A 17,054-nucleotide genomic window follows, 5' to 3' on the forward strand; every position below is an offset into this window, starting at 1 on the left:
GCAGTGAGAAAGCCATGATACACAGAGCAGTAACTGCAAATGCAGCACAAGAAGGGGAACAAAAACATCATCCTTCCAAAAAGGATCCTGAGATGGGGTCAGGCTGCTGTTTCTGTTACTTAGTTGTAGTTCAACACAACTCTCGTCCCCATGGTTCTCCCTTTGGGTGTTTCTGAAGGAGTATGAGCAGGAAAAGCTTTGGGCAAGTACCTCTCCCTGGTGATGCACAGAACACGATCAAAGTTACAAAGGAGCTGCAACTGACTAGTGCTTAGGATCAGTGTTGCCTTTCCCTGGCAAAAGGAGGAGGATGCTTGCTGTCACTTGGGAAATGCAAAGCATGTTTTTATCAGCACAATGCAAGAACTCCACTCCAAACCCCACAACATATACCCCACTCCAGCCCTTAGGACACAGAGGATCTCCTACAGCTTTCAATAATGGCCCTTTCATGGCAGCCACTGCACAAAGCCCGAGGTCTGCTCGCACACGCTTCCCTGAAAACTCACCTGTGGCCAGGTAAATGGGGTGCTGCTGGGCAGGGCTCCATGCCTGCATGGCAGTACGGTCTATTTCCTTCAGCTTCATTTTGCTGAAAAGTAAGACCAGGAAAGGTGATGCTTAAATGGTGCATGGTGCGACTGCACTGCCACGGATCCAGGAGCCGCATTAGGACTTGGCAGGAGCAGCCGGAGGGACTGCTTTCCTAAAGATATCCCACGGACAGACAACCAAGCCATCCTTTCCAGAGGAAACCCGGGGGGAGGGGAGGAATAACTCTGCATTGGCAGAGTAACATTGACACGTAGAGGAAACTGCCGGCTGCGGAACATAACACGGGAAAACGTGGGCAAAGCTTCAACAGCTGTGAAAAATCCTCGCAGCGCCACGGCATCGAGCACCCTACAGCAGCTCTTCTGCCTTAACCCACGAGGCAAGCCCAGCCCGGGAAGACCCTCCCCAGACCGTGCCGCCGAACACGCTCATTTCTGCGTGCTGTTTCAGCCCCTCGGGCTCCCCCCGCCCGGGCTGCACCCCGCCAGGCCAGCGGCACCGCCACCCTCGCCCCGTTTCCCACAGGAACCGCAGGAAAATAGTTGTAAACCGGAGGATTTCGCCGTCCCTGCCCTCACCTCGGCGTCCCCGGCGCTCACCCGTCCCCGGACCGCTCCAACGTGGCAGCCCCGGCACCGCCTCCCGGCCGCCACCGCCTTCCGGGCGCGCCCCGCGGCTTCCGGGCGGCGGCGGCGGGGCCGCGCCTCGCCGGCACGGGCAGCGGCGGGCAGCGACGGGGGCGGTGGTGGTGGTGGGAGGGTGTGTGTGGGGATGTGCGGCCGCCTCCTTCCGCGCCTGTCCTCCGTGTCCCTCGGGGCGGAAGCAGCCATCGGCCCTGGGGAGAAGGGAGACTGGTTAGGGGCGCCGGAACCGGGGGGAGCCGGGGCGCAGCGCGCCGGCAACGCGGGGGCCGCCGTGCCGCCTGTCCTCAGCTCCAGGGTAGTAATCATGGCGTGCTCATGATGTGAACAGCAGTGAGGCTCATCACGGGACAGGGGCTAGCCCAGGGCGGGGGAACAGCCCTGGGGAGCTCGGCCGGCTTCCACAGCCGGGTGCGGCTGCCCCGGACCCACCTCCTCACGGCAGCCGGGGCACAGCTCCGCTGCCGCTTCCCGGCGCCGCTGGGCTCCGCGGCCGCTCGGCGGGCAGACGCCGTGCGCGGGGCGGGCGCTGCGCTGACCGCATGGCGCGGCGCAGCGGGAGAGACGGCGGGCGCTGCCGGCCCCGCTATAAATAGGGGCGGGAGGCGCGGCTCCCATTGGCGCTGAGGATCGCCCCTCGCCACTGGCTGCGCCCGCCGCCGCCGCCGCTCCCGGTTGGCTCGGTCCGCTCCCGGTCCCGCGGTGACGCCGCCGCGCCGCCTCGCCCAATGAGGCCGCGGTCCGGCGGGCCCACCGACCAATGGGGAGGCGGCGAACGGGCCGCGCGGGCGGCGGCGGCCAATGGGCGGGCCCGCCGCGGCGCGCGCGCGGCGGCAGGCGGCGGCGCGCGCGGGGCCGCCATGACGCGGAGCTGCTCCGCGCTGGGCTGCACCGTGCGCGACACCGGGCGGAGCCGCGAGCGCGGCATCTCCTTCCACCAGTGAGTGCGCCCGGGCCGCCCGAGCACCCGCCGTCCCTTCATCCCTTCATCCCGCCGTCCCCTCATCCCGCCGTCTCCCTCTGCCGCAGGTTCCCGGTGGACGCCGCACAGCGCCGCGAGTGGATCCGCGCCGTGAACCGCGTGGACCCGCGGAGCCACCGGGCGTGGCGGCCCGGCCCCGGCGCCATCCTCTGCTCCCGACACTTCGCCGAAGGCGACTTCGAGCGCTACGGGCTGCGGCGGAAGCTGCGGCGGGGGGCCGTGCCCTCCCGCTTCCTCCCCTCGGTGCGGGCGGGTACCGGGCGCGCTCCCCGCTCCCTCCCGGGGGGTTCCGCCGTGTGCCGTGACCTCCCCTTTCCTTCCCCCGCCAGGAGCCGCCGGGCGCCGGCCGCAGGAGGAGCGGGAGCCCCGGGCGAGCGCTGAAGCAGCCGCTGCCCAGTCCCCCCGCCGGGGACCACAACTACAGCCTGCAGGGACAGCGGGCGGCAGAGCCGCCGGCGGAGGCCCCGCGGCACCCGCAGCAGCCGCCGGCCGCCGGGAAATGCGGCCCCGCGCACCGGCGCAGGACCGTGCCGAGCATCCTCAGGGAGCTGGCGGAGAAGCGGCAACTTTCTGAGGAAATCGTGAGTTTGCTGCAGGCGCAGTTTTCAGGTACTGCTGGGGACGCTTGGTGAGGCAGAGCGTGCGCCCTCGCCCCGGTTTCGTGTCTTTGCTTAACCCGTGCCAAGGAAGAGGCGAGGCACAGTGGTATCACTGCTGAGCCCTGCTCTTCACGCCAGACTTCAGGACTGGGTTGTTCCAGAGGCCACGGTGTTGCCTTGTTGCCTTGTTGCAGTGCATTTGTGTCATGCATCCCTCAGTTTCCAGCCGTTTATTTTTTTCACTAAAGTTGACCTTTTGTGATTTCTTAAGCAGATTTGCCTCGAGAGTTGCACAGCTGGAGGCAGATGGCAGACTACTCGCCAGAAATGAGGCAATTTGCTTGTCTTCTCCATCTCTACCATATTAAGACCTATGAATACCTACGGAAGATTCTTCCCCTCCCTCATCCTTACAGCCTGACAAAGCAAGTTTTTATTTACTCATTCGTTCATTCAGAATGTATTTCCAGGTACTCGTGTAGAAATAGGTGTAACAGATCTGTCCTGAAGCTGCATGGTCAGTATTTTCCTTGGCTTCCCACCACTAGGGTGGAGAAAAGGAGCTCGGACGATGCCTTCTGTGCCCTGCATGTCGCAGCCTGCTCTGCAGCTCTGGGCATGGCTGACTGTGTCCTAAGTGGTAAAAAGCACTGCCTGTTGCTTCAACTTTTCCAGAATCACGTCTTCTAATCACATCCTCCCTTTTTTTCCCCAGCTGGCTCTGTAATAATGAGACCGCTGCAGGCTTCAGCAGTGACATTTTTCTCCGGCTTCAGGAAAAGGTGGAGAGAGGGGATCAGGCCTACCGCTACTGCGCCGTGCTGGTGCAGGACGTGTCCCTGCAGAAGCAGCAGGAGTGGGACCCACAGACCAAGCAGCTGACGGGCTTTGTTGACTTGGGAGCAGGCATCCTTGATGCTGACGAAGCGCCGCTGGCGTCGGAAGCGATAATCCTCATGGCAGTCGGCATCTCGAGCCCTTGGACAGCTCCCCTTGGGTATTTCTTGGTGAACAGCACATCCGGCCACTTCCTTGCTCAGCTCCTTCGTCAGGCCATCAATAAGCTGAACAACATCGGGATCGTGGTCCTGGCTGTGACATCGGATGCCTGTGCTCGTGGTGCTGAGACTGCCAGAGCTTTGGGGATCAGGATAGATCCCAGAAGGATTCAGTGCACCTTCCAGCATCCGCCCGGTTCCGCTCACAGCGTCGCGTACTTCTTTGACGTTTGTCGTGCCCTCCTGCTGATAAGGAATGCTCTGCAGTGCTTCCAGAAGGTGGAGTGGCTGGGTGACACCGTGCGGTGGCAGCATGTGGTGGAGCTGGCAGCTTTGCGGGAGCAGAGGGTGTTGGAGCTGTGCAGTCCTGAGTCAGGCAGGGCTGGGAGTAAAGGGAGTTACCACCTGAAGGTCAACCTCGCTGCCCTGCTGTTCAGCGAGGGCGCTGCTGAGGCACTGGAGCACCTCCAGAAGCTGGGCCTGGCCTCGTTTCGGAACTGCAGCGGGACCGTCAAGTTTGTGCGTCTGATGAGCGCTCTGTGCGATGTGTTTTATGGCAGAGGTTCCTACGGAAAGGAGCCTTTGCTAGCTGGAAATTACACCAAAATAAGCAACCTCTTCGATGAAGCCAAGAGCTGCTTTGTCAACTTAACAGACTCTGTGGGGAGATACGTTATTACGAGCAAACGTAAACTGGGATTTTTGAGCTTCTTGCTCAATGCTGAAAGCCTCAAGTGGCTTTCCTCCAACTACCCACGTCCAGGAGGCACTCCTGCCTGCCGCCTCCACACACATGCCTTCAGCCTGGACCCTCTGGAGCAGTTTCTCAGGGCCCTGCAGCAGGCCTGTGGCAGCAGTGGCAGCCCCACCTGCGCTGTGTTCCAGGCTGCTTACCACAAACTGCTGGCCAGCTGCAGCCTGGCACCCCGCTCACCACACAGCAGCGGCAATGCCAGCCCCTGGGACGTATCCCTGTCTCAGAGGAGAGCTCTGACTCTGGGCAGCGTTCGTGCTCAGTGTCACCCAGCTCCTGGGAGGACTCTGGCCCCGGAGTACCCCTACAGTGCAGGCCTGCTTTTGCCCAGCTCTGCCCTGAGCAATGCGCTGACAGATCTGTCGCTGTACACGCAGAGCCTCACCTGCACTGCTGGCTGGGTGGCTGAACAGTTGGCCTTGGACTTGCACTGTGAGGCCTGCCTTCCCTCTCTGTTCGAGGCAGATGAGAGCAGGCTAAGACACAGGTCAGTGCTCTACATAAAAAAGTTAGGTGGTGTGAGTCTGCCCTCGGCCAGTGTGCTCCACATAGCAAGCATTTCTGAACAAGTCCTAAGCCGATATGGCAAAGTAGGAGGTGCCAACAAAAATACCAAGCTGTGGCCTTTGTCTCTAGAACAGAAAGTCTTCCAGGAGCTTCTGGGAGAAAGCCTCCTCTTTCCCACCCTCACAAACCATTTATTTGATGGGGAGCTGAGCATCAACAACCACTACACAGTCTTAGTAAAGGAAATAACACGGTGTTACTTAAACATAAGAAAAAACCCCGCCCAACACCTGAATTTGAAATACCCTTGCAGCAGACACACATTGAAGAGACTGAAGGGAAAGCATTTGTTTCCATCACCACTGGGTAGCTGTCAGTCAAGCTAAACCCACACATGGTCTAACTGGGTACTCTGTGGTTCCAAGGATCACTGTTCCTTGCTGAGGCTCAGTGCTGGACACACCTAGGCAACACACATGAGGAAACACTGCTGGCAAAAATAGTGTTGATAAGCAGTAGTGTTTCAGGCCACTGCTAACCTCCTAACCAAAGTTTATCTGAGCAAAGCAAGGAAGTTTATCCAATTCCCTGTTCCTTCTAGCACTCCTACAAAGCAGCCACTTCTTTCACGAAACTTGCAGGGCAGGTCAGGATGAGCTCGAGGTGCCTGGGGCAGTGGTAGGAGATTGCAGTGTCCCTGGAAGTGCTGGTGGCTTTAGTGCTGTGAGTGTTCTTGCCAGAAGAAAACTGATGGTTGATGGGGTTGCTGGGGTATCACATGCACTAGCACTTTGATTTCACCAAAAAGATGTGCTTTATAAAAGCTGGGGGTAGAGCTTCTACTTAAATAGGAAAATGAAGATGTGAAAATAAAGTGCCACTAAAGTTGTACACAAGCTCTAATCTTTCCACCATGTCTCATCAAACAGCTGAAGGTGCTGGTGAAGTGTAGATCCTCTGGAGCAGTGCTGAGCCTGTGACCAGATTGTTGTGTCCAGTGGCATCCAGGAGCACCAGTACTCTCCTCCAGAGGCAGGAATACATGGGGGTGCTGCAGCAGAGCAAGCATTTCAGTTCCCATTTCGTGGCCCCATCCTCCCAGCTGGCATGCAGCCCAGGGCACAAGGCACCCTCCTTTCAATGTTTCTGCTGATCACTTGAGCCATAGCTTTGGTGCCACCACGTAGGACAGGCTTCTTCAGTTAGTTCACTTCCATGGCAAGGAAGCTGCCTCCAGTGCTTTACCTGGAATAGCAAAGTTTGGCAGAACTGCTGCTAAGGGATTTCCCTTTACCATGCAGAACAGGGGTTGCCTCCACAGAGATGGAAGACAACTAATTCCCACAAAACCTGCTGTTCAGTCACTTTCAAGATCCATGATGGAGCTGGGAGGAGAAATGGTGATCTGCCACATCCTAGGGCAGTAATAACATTAAAGGTACCATTCTGCCTACCACTGACTTGACAAAACTGTTCGTGGTTGGTTTGGGTTTCTCCTCCTTCCCTTAGTTCTGCTGCACTCAGTCCCTCAAGCTCTGCTTTGAGAGCAGCACCACACAAATTTGTACAATCACTGCTGGGAGGAACAAACCAGAACCTCTGGGCTTTTCTTCCCCCAAGCCAAATATCTATGCAAAAAACCACGTTGAAGCCATCACTGTTCATGGAGCCATTCCAGCTACATTTTCCAGCTAAAAGACTTGGCAGGAAACTATTCCCTCCCCTCTATATGTGATTTTTAGGACAACTGGCAAACTGCTGCTGAAATCCCAGTGACAGATTGGTTGCAATCGTGAATTGTTGGAACACTTGCACTGCCTCCACCTCTAAGAGGAGCAGTTATGAACTGTGCCATGGATTGCTGTGCATGACAGCACACCAATAACCAAGGGATATTTATTTATCTCTGGTAGCATTTGGTCTCACACTGAAAATCCAAGCCAGAACTTGCATCAGAAGTGGACCTAGTGTTAACAATTTATTTTGATATTTCAGTGACAAATCTTCTGTGTATATTTGTCAATGTGGAAGCAAAGGAGTGCAAAACAAAATCATATTTACAGAATAGTATAAATGTTTATTTTTTGTGATTTATCTGACTGTTTTATTTGTACAATATAGAAAAGTGTATTCTTTGAATAGGTCTTGTAAATATAAATTTAATTTTCTACTTTTGGATGTAAACAGAACTATAAAATGAACCCTTGCCCCATTCCCAATTATTTTTTAATGTAACTGGATGAACTTGACTGTTAATCTTGTCCAGCAGTTTGATGCAAATGGCTAAGGAAGTACAAAAACCAATGAATACACTCTACACCAGGGAGAAGGGAGAGAGGAATCCAAGCTTAATATTTGAGAAAGCTTGTTCAAAACAAAATAGAAGAACTAAAAGCATTTGATTGCACCTTCAAAGTCTTTACAAGCAAAATATTCTCCAGCAATGCCATCATACATAATTACAACTGTAATCTAAATTTCACAAGTGCTTTTGCACACTGTATATAAATACACATCACAAAAGGTGCAATTTAGAGTAAGACACTGAATATATACAAAATTAACACAGATTGAAATCTAAACAAAAGGCATATTGCAATCTGTTTGAAAAATAACGTAAGTAGGTATTACTTTATTCACTTACACTAATTTACATTTATACAAATCTTACTGGACAGACTATATTATGTCACTAGAAGGGAACGGAATATCCGCACTATCTACAGGTAAAGTTACAGCACTGATTTTTTAGTAAATCCAAGTCCTAATCGTGAAAAAATGTGGCATTTACTTGCAGGAGAGGTGGATTCCCTTTTCAGAGATTTGCACAAACATTGCTATTCATTTATCGTTACCAGACAGAGCCTTTCAGACAGTGACTGGCAGGTCAGACCTGGTCTGTGGGCCCACCACTGCAGCTGGCTACCTCCCAGGCATTTCAAGGAGGCACCAGAGAAGGGTCAAGGGCCTTCTGCTCTGTGCACAGGGCTGGGAGGCGAAGCATCCTCCCACCCTACTGCCTTCACACACAGAGGCACATATCTCTGCTGCTGGTGTGCCTAACCCCTACCTCTCCCCAGCCTGGCCCTGCATTTCTTTATATTTACAATTTTATAGAAGGAATACAAAATCCCTTTTGGAAAAAACGTAGCTAGTTCAGGCTGCAGTGAGACAGATAATAACAATGTCTGTGATTAAACATGGTTAATGGATGTTCATGATAGGTAAGTAACCCACCAGGTTAATTCTGCAAATGTGTCCCACTATCAAAAATGTGATCTGAGATTGCCTATAACAAATACTGAAAAAAATCCCCTGCCTTAGTCTATACCCAGTAATATCTGATCGCTCCCCATTTAGTGTAAAAGGATCTGTGTCTGTTTTTGTAGCAATCCTGATTCTGTGCTAGTACTTTCTCTCATCACAGCTCTCACAATTATTCTAAACAACCCTAAAAGAGCCCTTATGCCAAGTAAATTGCCAGCACGGAGAGAAGCAGCATCCTGAACACTCACAGCCAGGCTGAACATGATCCCTACCTGCATTTGCAAGTTGATTCAGATGCAGATTGTCATCTCCCATGACTTCAGCTTCTCAGGCCTAAACACTTTTCCAGGGTTACAGCTTGATCCTAGAAAACACAACAGACTGCACAGCCCTACTTCCAGTGAGGGATTAGGCTGCTGCAGACCTCTGAAAAACCAAGCTTCACCTAAACCACAGCATTATTCTGCTACACCCTTGGGTAACACTACACTGGGCAGACAGTCAGGCACTGTGGTGCGGCCGCTCTTCCTCACTTCTGAGGACAGGCCGCTGTCTTAGCCTTCAAATTCCAGCTGAGCACTCTGCCCCATTCCTGTCAAAAATGCCCCACAATGGCATTGGCCTCCACACTCCTTGGGCCCCGCTCCAGAAACATTCTCCATGACTTGCTCAGTGCTAAATCTGCAACCAACCCCTCTGTATCTCACAGTGCTCCGTGCACTAAAGCGACATGCTGTGTCAAGTCCTAAATCCAATTCCATTTAGATGCTTATTTCTACATCCTTCCTTTCAGAATTATCTTGGATACACCATATTACAGGCCTGTCAGCAAAAGCACGACCTGGCTGTTGACATCACCTGTGTTTTCCTGTATGCACATTGATGCAAATCCATACACTGTAAATAATATATATTATAATAATTTATATATGCCCTTCAGCAATTATTCTGGGGGAAAGGGGAGAACACATCTAATTTTTAAGAAACCCAGGGTAAAAGCTGTACATCGGGAAGAAGAACTGACCTTTAGGCATTGTCTTACGTAGAAGATTTAGCTAAGATTTAAAAGGCTCTACATCTTATTACAAAAGAATTTCTTGTTTCAATCTTGCATGGGTCAATTTACAACAAGCACCAAGTTAACAAATATTATTAAATCCTTTACGCAAAACCAAAGTGTCCCTGTGCCTTAAGTGTTCTGTTCAGTCCGCTTCGTTGTGGCTCATGTGCACGAGTCAGCAGTTCATGGCACAGGGGTCACCTTTGGACTTCCCTGCAGAGCTGATGACCCTCATCAGGCAGCGTCCAAACTCCTCCAGGATCATGCGCTCTGCTGCAGCTTTGGACTTGCCCGTCTTCTCCGCTTGCTCTGCCTGTGCCAGGAGGCATTCACAGGTTGCATCGGCCACCTCCTTGGTGACAAATGTAAAGGGCAGCCTGAAACAAAGAAACATCCACTTAGTGTCTGCAAAAACACACAAGGCACCTAACTCCAGGGCTGGCAACTTTTTAGTTCGAGGACTGATGAAATCTCATCTGTTCCATTGCTTCCAAGAGCCTTTGGACAGTGAATAAGCCTCAGTTAACAGCCAAATGAACTGGTGGGTCAGAATCTCTACTGTTACAGGAACAAAATGTTCCATTCACCTGACTGCTGTCACCTCTACAGCTTACATGGCTCAGAGATGACAGGGACCTGTCACACACATCAAAAACCCACGTTAGAAACAAAGAGGGTGCAGCATCAACTTACTTCCCACCACCACTGCTGAGTGCTGGTGCCGGCCTTGTCAGCAAGTCTGAGATCTGGGAAGATAACTTGGTCTTTGCAGCAGTCTGCTGCTGGACCCTGACCTCTGCAGCATCTGCTAAATGCATCAATGTCTTTCGCTCCGGGCTTTCTTCAAAATTTTTACAGCCAATGCATTTGCATATGGAAGAACACATGATTTTTGCCTGAAAGAAACAAACAAAACATAAGAAACCTGTTGCAAGTTTGACTCCCCTTATGAGAAACCACAACAAAAAGGAGATCTTAGTTTCATCACTTACCAACTGACCACTAGAACAAACTCCCAAGTAGCAGTCCTATCTCTAAATTCTTACCTCGAGTTGAGATGTCTTCCCACAATGTATACTCGAATCAAATCATAGAATCATAGAGCACAGAATGTAAATAAGTGGTTTCCCACTCATCCCTTTCTTCATCGACATCCAGTTTCCAGTGGAATTTAAACAGCTGAGTTTTGTGAAAGGTCAGTCTACACTGTCTCTCTACATCCACAGACTTATCAGTTAGCAGATGAAGTAACAACAACTTTTGCTTTTGAATTCCACAGACACATTCTACCGCATCTGTGGAATGCTGTTTCAACTCCTCCTAGGGACTTGGTGCAGTAGATTTCTTTAGGAAATGGTGCTATTCAGTAAAGAACAAATCCAAGCCTAAGTTCAAAGTCACTAAATTGTTTAAAATTAAAAGTACAGAACAGTAGCGACCAATTTTTCCACCTGCATGGCTTTCTATGCGCAAACTGCTGGCAGAAGAGGTAACATTATCGAAATGGAAACAAACAGAAACATTATAGCAATACAAGGAAGAGGCAAAGCAAATGAGAGAAGTCACTACACTAGAGGGAAAAGGCTACTATTTTTCAAATGAGATGATACTTCGTACCTCATAACACTCGCAGTAGTTTTTGAGACATCCCGAGCGTTTACAGTTACACCCTTTGCTGTGCCTCCGATCCGATTCTCCTTCCTTTCCTTTCCCTATTTTGGGCTTGAAGGCTTCAGGGTTTCTGTCGAGGCAGGCCTGTCAAGGCAGACCCAAAGGGTCAGTCATTGCATGCAGGGAGCAGAATTTAGAGGTGCAATAAAAGAACTTAAGCCTTGCACATGTGGGAGGAGATCAGGGCATTATACACCCACTCTGCCCCGCTCTGGAGCTTCAGAAAAAAGAAGCTAAATGACTTTGATCCCAGGGGGCAGGTGAAGAGGGCCCTCACCTTTATTGCTTTTTGCCTATCATTTTCATGGTCCAGGTTGTTATAACAATTTGTACAGTTGCAGTTATTGCAGAATTCACCATTTGCAAAACAGTCACAATACCTGAAACAGAAGATGCAAAAGGCATTTGTAAACATTGGCCATTACATTGTGTGTGAGTATGGACTCACACAGCAGTAGCAGAAGTTCCTACTCTGGCATCAGTACAGGTAAAGGTCCCCCTATGCTCAACTCCACATGTACAAGCAGTACCAGCCTCACTGCAGAGCCAAAACCCTCTAGTGCAAGTCCAGCTGCAGGCTAAAGGCACAGCTGGAGCTCAAGGGTGCCCACCTGAGCTCATCGCATAGCCCAGGTCCCCCAAGCAGCAAGAGAAGCTAATGAGACTTTTTCCAGGAGTGACTCTTCGGTCACCCACAAATTGAGGATCAATTTGTTGCAACCACCTCACAGCCAGCTCCTGACAGAGTCAGTCCAAGTCAGCCCTCAAGAACCCTCACACAGCCAAAACAAAAGGCAAGCAATTGGAGCGACACATAACAGGCAAACTAACCCAGCAAGGAGCTTTTTTGTTGTTGTTGTTAGTTTTGCCCTTAAGGTGGGGTGGAAGAATAGAAAAGGAGTAACAATTGCTACATCTCAGAGGCTTTGAAGCACAAGGTAACCAGGGGAAGGATCTGAATGAGGATAAAGCTGACTTTAAAAAGGGACAAATATATGAACACAAAGCAGCAAAACGTGGACAGGGAAAGCCAATCACATCGCCATGCCTCTTATGTACCTCTCATCAAAAAACAACATCTCACCAATGCACAGACTCACAGGTCTGATACATGGAAATACCACTTTCATCCCCAGCTCAAACGTGGCTTTAGGCCACAACAAACTCTGACACGTTTCAAGGCTTCCAGGACCACCTCCAGGTAATAGCTAAAAACTGCTGATCCTCTTCACTTGTTTATCAAATCCTGCTGGGGGTGTATGGTCAGTTTTTGGAGCCTAAGCCCACTGCTGAACTGGCTTTCTGCAGCTTGCCCAGCCTAGCACTACATAGATTAGATTAGGGTTGCCCTGGAGCCCACTGCAACCCTTCATCAGGCTGAATTGGATTTTGGAGATTTTAAGCATCTTGAATGGTCCCAGGGACAAACTAAATCAAAAAGCTTTTACAACCTGTAATAGCTCTCCTTTTTAAAAATTCAGTGGTAGACTAGTCCTGGTTTCAAAAAAAAAACCTAATGCCAGTATCAATGCAGAACTTAAGTGAGCAAATAGCCTATTCTACTAAGAAGTCAACTCAGTTATGTGCCTACCTTACATGAGCATTTGGGAAAAAAATAAGCTCCCCTCCAGACAGAAAAATAGTTTTACTAGTGAGAAAACACCTGTGCTAGAGTGAATTAACCACTTGCTCTGCACCAATGCCCGGAACACATAACATCAGTAATTTAGAAGAACGGTTTATTTCCTAACAGCATTCTGAAGGCACAGAGTATTCCCAGTGATGCTCCCAGAATTTCTGGGGCATTTAGGCACCAAAACCTGAATCCCTCCACATCTAACATACATTGGGCACTGTGAGGTCAGTCATGTATGTAAAAAACCTGAAAAACAGCTACACATCTCCCTCCTAGGCAACAGACAAGTCTGAGACTGGGAAACACAGGACACACCTCCCCATAAAGGAGGGTGCACTACACAAAAGGACAGCCAGGCTTAAAAGTTTAAACACACTTCTTAATTGGGTTCAGATGCCATTGCATTACTTCCCCTTCGAGTACCACACCCCTGATTTCCTCTTCATTGTCTAGGATTCAGGGAACCACTGATTAATTTTAGTATCTCCTCCCATTCCTGTCCCAAGAATATTAGTAAACTGACTTTGCCTCAAGGTGAAAACTCTCCTCAGCTCCAGATGCTTTTGTGTCAAATTCTTACAAATACATGGAATGGAACAGCAAAATAACTCATGGATGAGCAAGAGGCAGACCTATCGGGGAAGAATCACTTGTCTATTCAATCCTTTAATAAAATATACATCAAATACTGAAGTATTTGGTCCAGCACGGTATTACTGACGCACTTCACAAATGATACCATGAGCTACCATTTCGCTCATGGTACCAACAAGGCAACCAGAGCTGCTGAGTGGAATTGGCTCCACCATGCAATAAGGCATATGATGCAAAACTGGATATCTTTAAATGTTATGGGGTCCATATAGCTCACAGGAGCTGCAAAATTACACAGGCTCTGCAACATCACCGATATCCACCTTAAATCAGCATCTAGACATAAAAATTCTGACATACTTAAAACCATTATATTCTGATACTTGGGGCACATTTGGGATGTTAAAAATGAGGCTTAAAAGACATGAACTGTACCAAGCTATACTTACAATTTCAAACACAGGGACTTAGTACAATTGCAAGGCTTCCTGGGGCGGTTTGCAGACTCAGAAGAAATTATTCTGTGGGGGGGAAAGAGCATTTATATACACACACAGTTTTTATCAGTTTATTTTTTATAATAAAAACTTAAAAAAAATCTTTATATTCCTTATAATCCTTTATATTCTTTATAACCTTGCATTAGGTTTTTGGCTGTCACTGTCTGTGTTTAAGTAACTATATATAATAATTATAAATAGTGCCTTTCCAACCCAGAAAGAGATGGATTATTTGCTGCAAATTTGGATGCATGCCTGAAGTAGAAATTAGGCTTTAAAGCTAGAGGAAGCATAACTAAAAAACTGGAGTCAGGGAAACCTTCCCCAGAATCCCTTCAAGTGCAGTGGGATCAGATCCAGCCAAAATTCAAACAACATGATGGTGCCTTTTCTTTTGTTCTGCTTGGAATTTAAAAAAATCCCAGAAAACAAGAAATACCCCCTCTGGAATAATGGGAAAGCAAGCCAAACCATGGTATTTAATTTTCAGATAAATTTTATAATAGACAGTCTTGAATGTCTCTGCTCCTAAAACTTGGATTTTGTGACAGTAATCGCTTCTGATGAGATTTGCTCCATCCCTATCCAGCAATTTCTGCACGTAATACCAGGGAGATTAAATCAAACCCCTTCATTTGAATAGCTGCATCTGGATTTGGGATTAGTTTGCATCAGTTGAGGTTGCAGCAACAAAAAGCACCTTCATGTTCACAATTTCCAGCAAACAGTAACACAAAAGGACTGTGCAGAACAGCTAAGCCTGCTGGATTGACAAAGGGAAAATAATATAAATCAGCTGGGTTTTTTTCATCCTTAAAGGAAAAATGGAAGACTGAAAAAACCCAAAACCTCCTTTAAGGATCCATTTTGCTGTTTGCCTGAATTTCTGCATGTGTTAAGCATCTAGCTTACATATTGTCCAGAACTTCTTTGCAGCAATGTTGAGAAACAGTTGAGGCCTGTAGCTCACAGCTGCTGTTGCAAATAAAAAACAAGCAACAGGGAGTTTTCAGGTCAACTTTCTGCTACATAAGTTCAAATAACAGAAAGGGAAACACAGCTTTGGTCAAGAAACTGGCTCAAATGTCAGAGAGACCCACATCCTTCAGCCAGAGGTAACAACCACACCACACCACAGCACATGTGAGTGTCTTGGAGAATTCCCCAAACCAAACTCCTCATGCTTATTCAAGTATTCTACAGGTTCTGGGATTTTTTTTTTTTTTCAAAACTCTTACCCGTTAAATGGCAGCCGTGCCTGGGACTGGACACTGGATGTCCCTGTGAAGCCAGTGTTGCTCGCTATGGATACATAGGATGACTGCTGTAACTAACAAAACAAAAAGGTTAATGCCTGACAGGAAAGAAATTATACACAAGAGGATGTATTGCTAGTTTTTAAATTAGCTTTCCAGATACTGCTATATAAACAACTTGCTTCTAACAACACTTTTAGATGCTTATAGAACTTGGACCAGGTGGCAACTTCCTGCCTCCATACTTAGCATAAAAATAGTGGTTTCGTTTATATTTTTTGTTGTCTATTACAGTGTCTAGATCCACACAGATGGCAGGGATAACACACAGAAATGTTCAGACCATAAACAGTTTCTGTCCTAAAAACATGTTTATTTTCCCCGATAGAGCAGAATCACTTCCTGCACGAATTAGTGGTGCCGACTATCAGGGAACAGGGGAGTGTACAGCACATAGAGCAGTTATAAAATCGAGCTGTTCCAAGTCCTGGACTGAAACTGCTGCTGGACACTGAGCCCTGTGACCTCCAGTGGCCAGAGTCACCTCCACTGGCACCTGCTTCTTCCAAGTGACTTGTCTTTCATATGGTTTTCGAGTTTAGGTCATGATTGTTAACGTGATGAAACAAACTGTGTATCAAGATCTGACCCAAACAGGCAGAGGGTCTATAGGTGGTTACAAATTCCAAGTTGAGATCTAGGTGACTTGAGTAAACTGGCATTATAAATTCTGCACTATGCTACTCAAATCTGTAGTACACTGATTCTGCTTATAGAAATGTTGTGCTATTATGCTAGTAAAAACTCCTGTTGAGAAAACAAAACTTTAATTGCAACTGTGATCGCAATTAAGTGCCATCGTTATTCTGCAAAGGGTCCCTAAAAGAAACCTCAGTGTCAGGTGACAGTCATAGAGCAGGAACCTTTAAGAGAAAGGCAGAATGTTCCACAAGAGCAGCATTTGCTCAACCATCTCTGGGAAAGGCCATACCTGTGTGACGTACTGAGCTGGAAGGACTGCGTAGCCAACATTTCCCGTGCCAGGGGCTGGGGCCAGCACAGTGCCTGGGGGGAGGTTGGTGAGGTTGGGCTGGATCTGTGGCAGTGGAGTGGCTGGCATGATAAGTCTTTGCTGGGGCTGACTAGTAGTGACTATTTGTGAAGTTGAGTTGATTGGTTTGGGCACCACCTGGAGAGAAAAGAGCTCTTTATGAAATCAGTGTTTCAGTCATTCAGAACACACTTTTATCAGCAGAACATTTCTTTACAGAGCTGGAAGCAGACTCTTTTGCTGTCCAGCCAAAACAGGTCAGGAACATTACGTGACTTAAACTACGCTCACCTGTTTCACAGTCTGTGCTGGCACTATGGGAACTGACATACGCACTGGGGTCGTGTTCACCACCACGGGCTTTGCTGGTGTCAAGAAAGAACATCATATGAATGCGTGTTAGTCACTCCAAGTCCACGGTTCAGCCCTTCAGACATCCACAAGTCCAGAACACAGAGGTACTGAACACTGTAACTCATGCAACACTTGGGTCTAGAAAACACCTTTGTAAACAGGTGTTTGGCCCAAGAGCGTGTGCACACATTTCACAGCAATGGCTTAAAAAAACAGCCAGGGTGCAGACCTCCTCTGGACACTGGATTTCCCTTTTATTTCTTTTCCCTCTGAATTCTTTCATTCCATCACTGCTCTGGAAAGCACGGACAGAAACCAGCAAAAACATCTGACACTTCTAAAGCAATTTACATGGAAGGATCTTCATGTTACAAGAGTATTGGCAATATGCTTGTGGGCTGTCCTGCCTTCACACTCTTCATGTAGAGGACATGGGAGAGGCCATGAACCACCCACAGATCTGGTAAACTAGGGAAAAGCAACCTAAATGCTCCCAGGATTCAGGCCCAACTACAGAGCATTTTGACACAAAGGAGCATTTTCACATACAGCCAGAGGTAGCAGCAGAATATGGAATTTTTGGAAGTCTTACCACAAAACCAAATACATCTGGCAGTCCTCACAGATCT

The 17,054-nt window shown here is 48.8% G+C and overlaps 3 protein-coding genes across 14 annotated transcripts in view; 1 reads left to right on the forward strand and 2 right to left on the reverse strand.

The window, feature by feature from the left end:
* SEC31A (SEC31 homolog A, COPII coat complex component) overlaps nt 1-1,248 on the reverse strand; it is a 39,173-nt gene extending 37,925 nt beyond the window's left edge. For 4 of the 5 annotated variants that reach the window (XM_040063660.2, XM_040063659.2, XM_040063658.2 and 1 more), the window contains exons 1-2: nt 1,134-1,247; nt 510-592 (exon numbers count right to left, since the gene is read on the reverse strand). In XM_040063660.2, coding sequence (XP_039919594.1) covers nt 510-588 — 79 coding nt within the window. In that variant the 5' untranslated portion in view covers nt 589-592; nt 1,134-1,247. Of the gene's footprint in view, nt 1-509; nt 593-1,133 lie in introns of all 5 variants that reach the window. The other variant, XM_058420819.1, reaches the window with a different exon arrangement.
* An 808-nt stretch (nt 1,249-2,056) lies between these two features.
* On the forward strand, nt 2,057-7,099 carry THAP9 (THAP domain containing 9). The gene is made up of 5 exons (XM_040065395.1): nt 2,057-2,136; nt 2,226-2,421; nt 2,508-2,787; nt 3,052-3,202; nt 3,493-7,099. Exons 1-5 carry the CDS (start codon nt 2,057-2,059, stop codon nt 5,420-5,422), a joined length of 2,637 nt encoding a protein of 878 aa, XP_039921329.1. The 3' UTR covers nt 5,423-7,099.
* Nucleotides 7,100-9,445: 2,346 nt separating this feature from the next.
* Nucleotides 9,446-17,054, reverse strand: part of LIN54 (lin-54 DREAM MuvB core complex component) — a 36,470-nt gene continuing 28,861 nt past the window's right edge. For 7 of the 8 annotated variants that reach the window (XM_058420548.1, XM_040064007.2, XM_040064001.2 and 4 more), the window contains 8 exons: nt 16,363-16,436; nt 16,012-16,209; nt 15,003-15,094; nt 13,714-13,785; nt 11,312-11,414; nt 10,981-11,118; nt 10,057-10,259; nt 9,446-9,740 (listed from right to left, as the gene is read on the reverse strand). In XM_058420548.1, the coding sequence (XP_058276531.1) occupies nt 9,539-9,740; nt 10,057-10,259; nt 10,981-11,118; nt 11,312-11,414; nt 13,714-13,785; nt 15,003-15,094; nt 16,012-16,209; nt 16,363-16,436 (1,082 nt within the window). In that variant the 3' untranslated portion in view covers nt 9,446-9,538. The remainder of the gene's footprint in view (nt 9,741-10,056; nt 10,260-10,980; nt 11,119-11,311; nt 11,415-13,713; nt 13,786-15,002; nt 15,095-16,011; nt 16,210-16,362; nt 16,437-17,054) is intronic. The other variant, XM_058420551.1, reaches the window with a different exon arrangement.

Source organism: Hirundo rustica, chromosome 5 (genome assembly GCF_015227805.2).
Source record: "Hirundo rustica isolate bHirRus1 chromosome 5, bHirRus1.pri.v3, whole genome shotgun sequence".
Classification (NCBI taxonomy): domain Eukaryota; kingdom Metazoa; phylum Chordata; class Aves; order Passeriformes; family Hirundinidae; genus Hirundo; species Hirundo rustica.

Coding starts and splice junctions, on each gene's coding strand:
- THAP9 (XM_040065395.1), top strand. CDS start 2,057: ATGACGCGGAGCTGCTCCGCGCTGGGCTGCACCGTGCGCGACACCGGG. Junction 2,422..2,507: donor CCTCCCGCTTCCTCCCCTCG/GTGCGGGCGGGT, acceptor TTCCCCCGCCAG/GAGCCGCCGGGCGCCGGCCG. Junction 3,203..3,492: donor CATCCTTACAGCCTGACAAA/GCAAGTTTTTAT, acceptor TTTTTTCCCCAG/CTGGCTCTGTAATAATGAGA.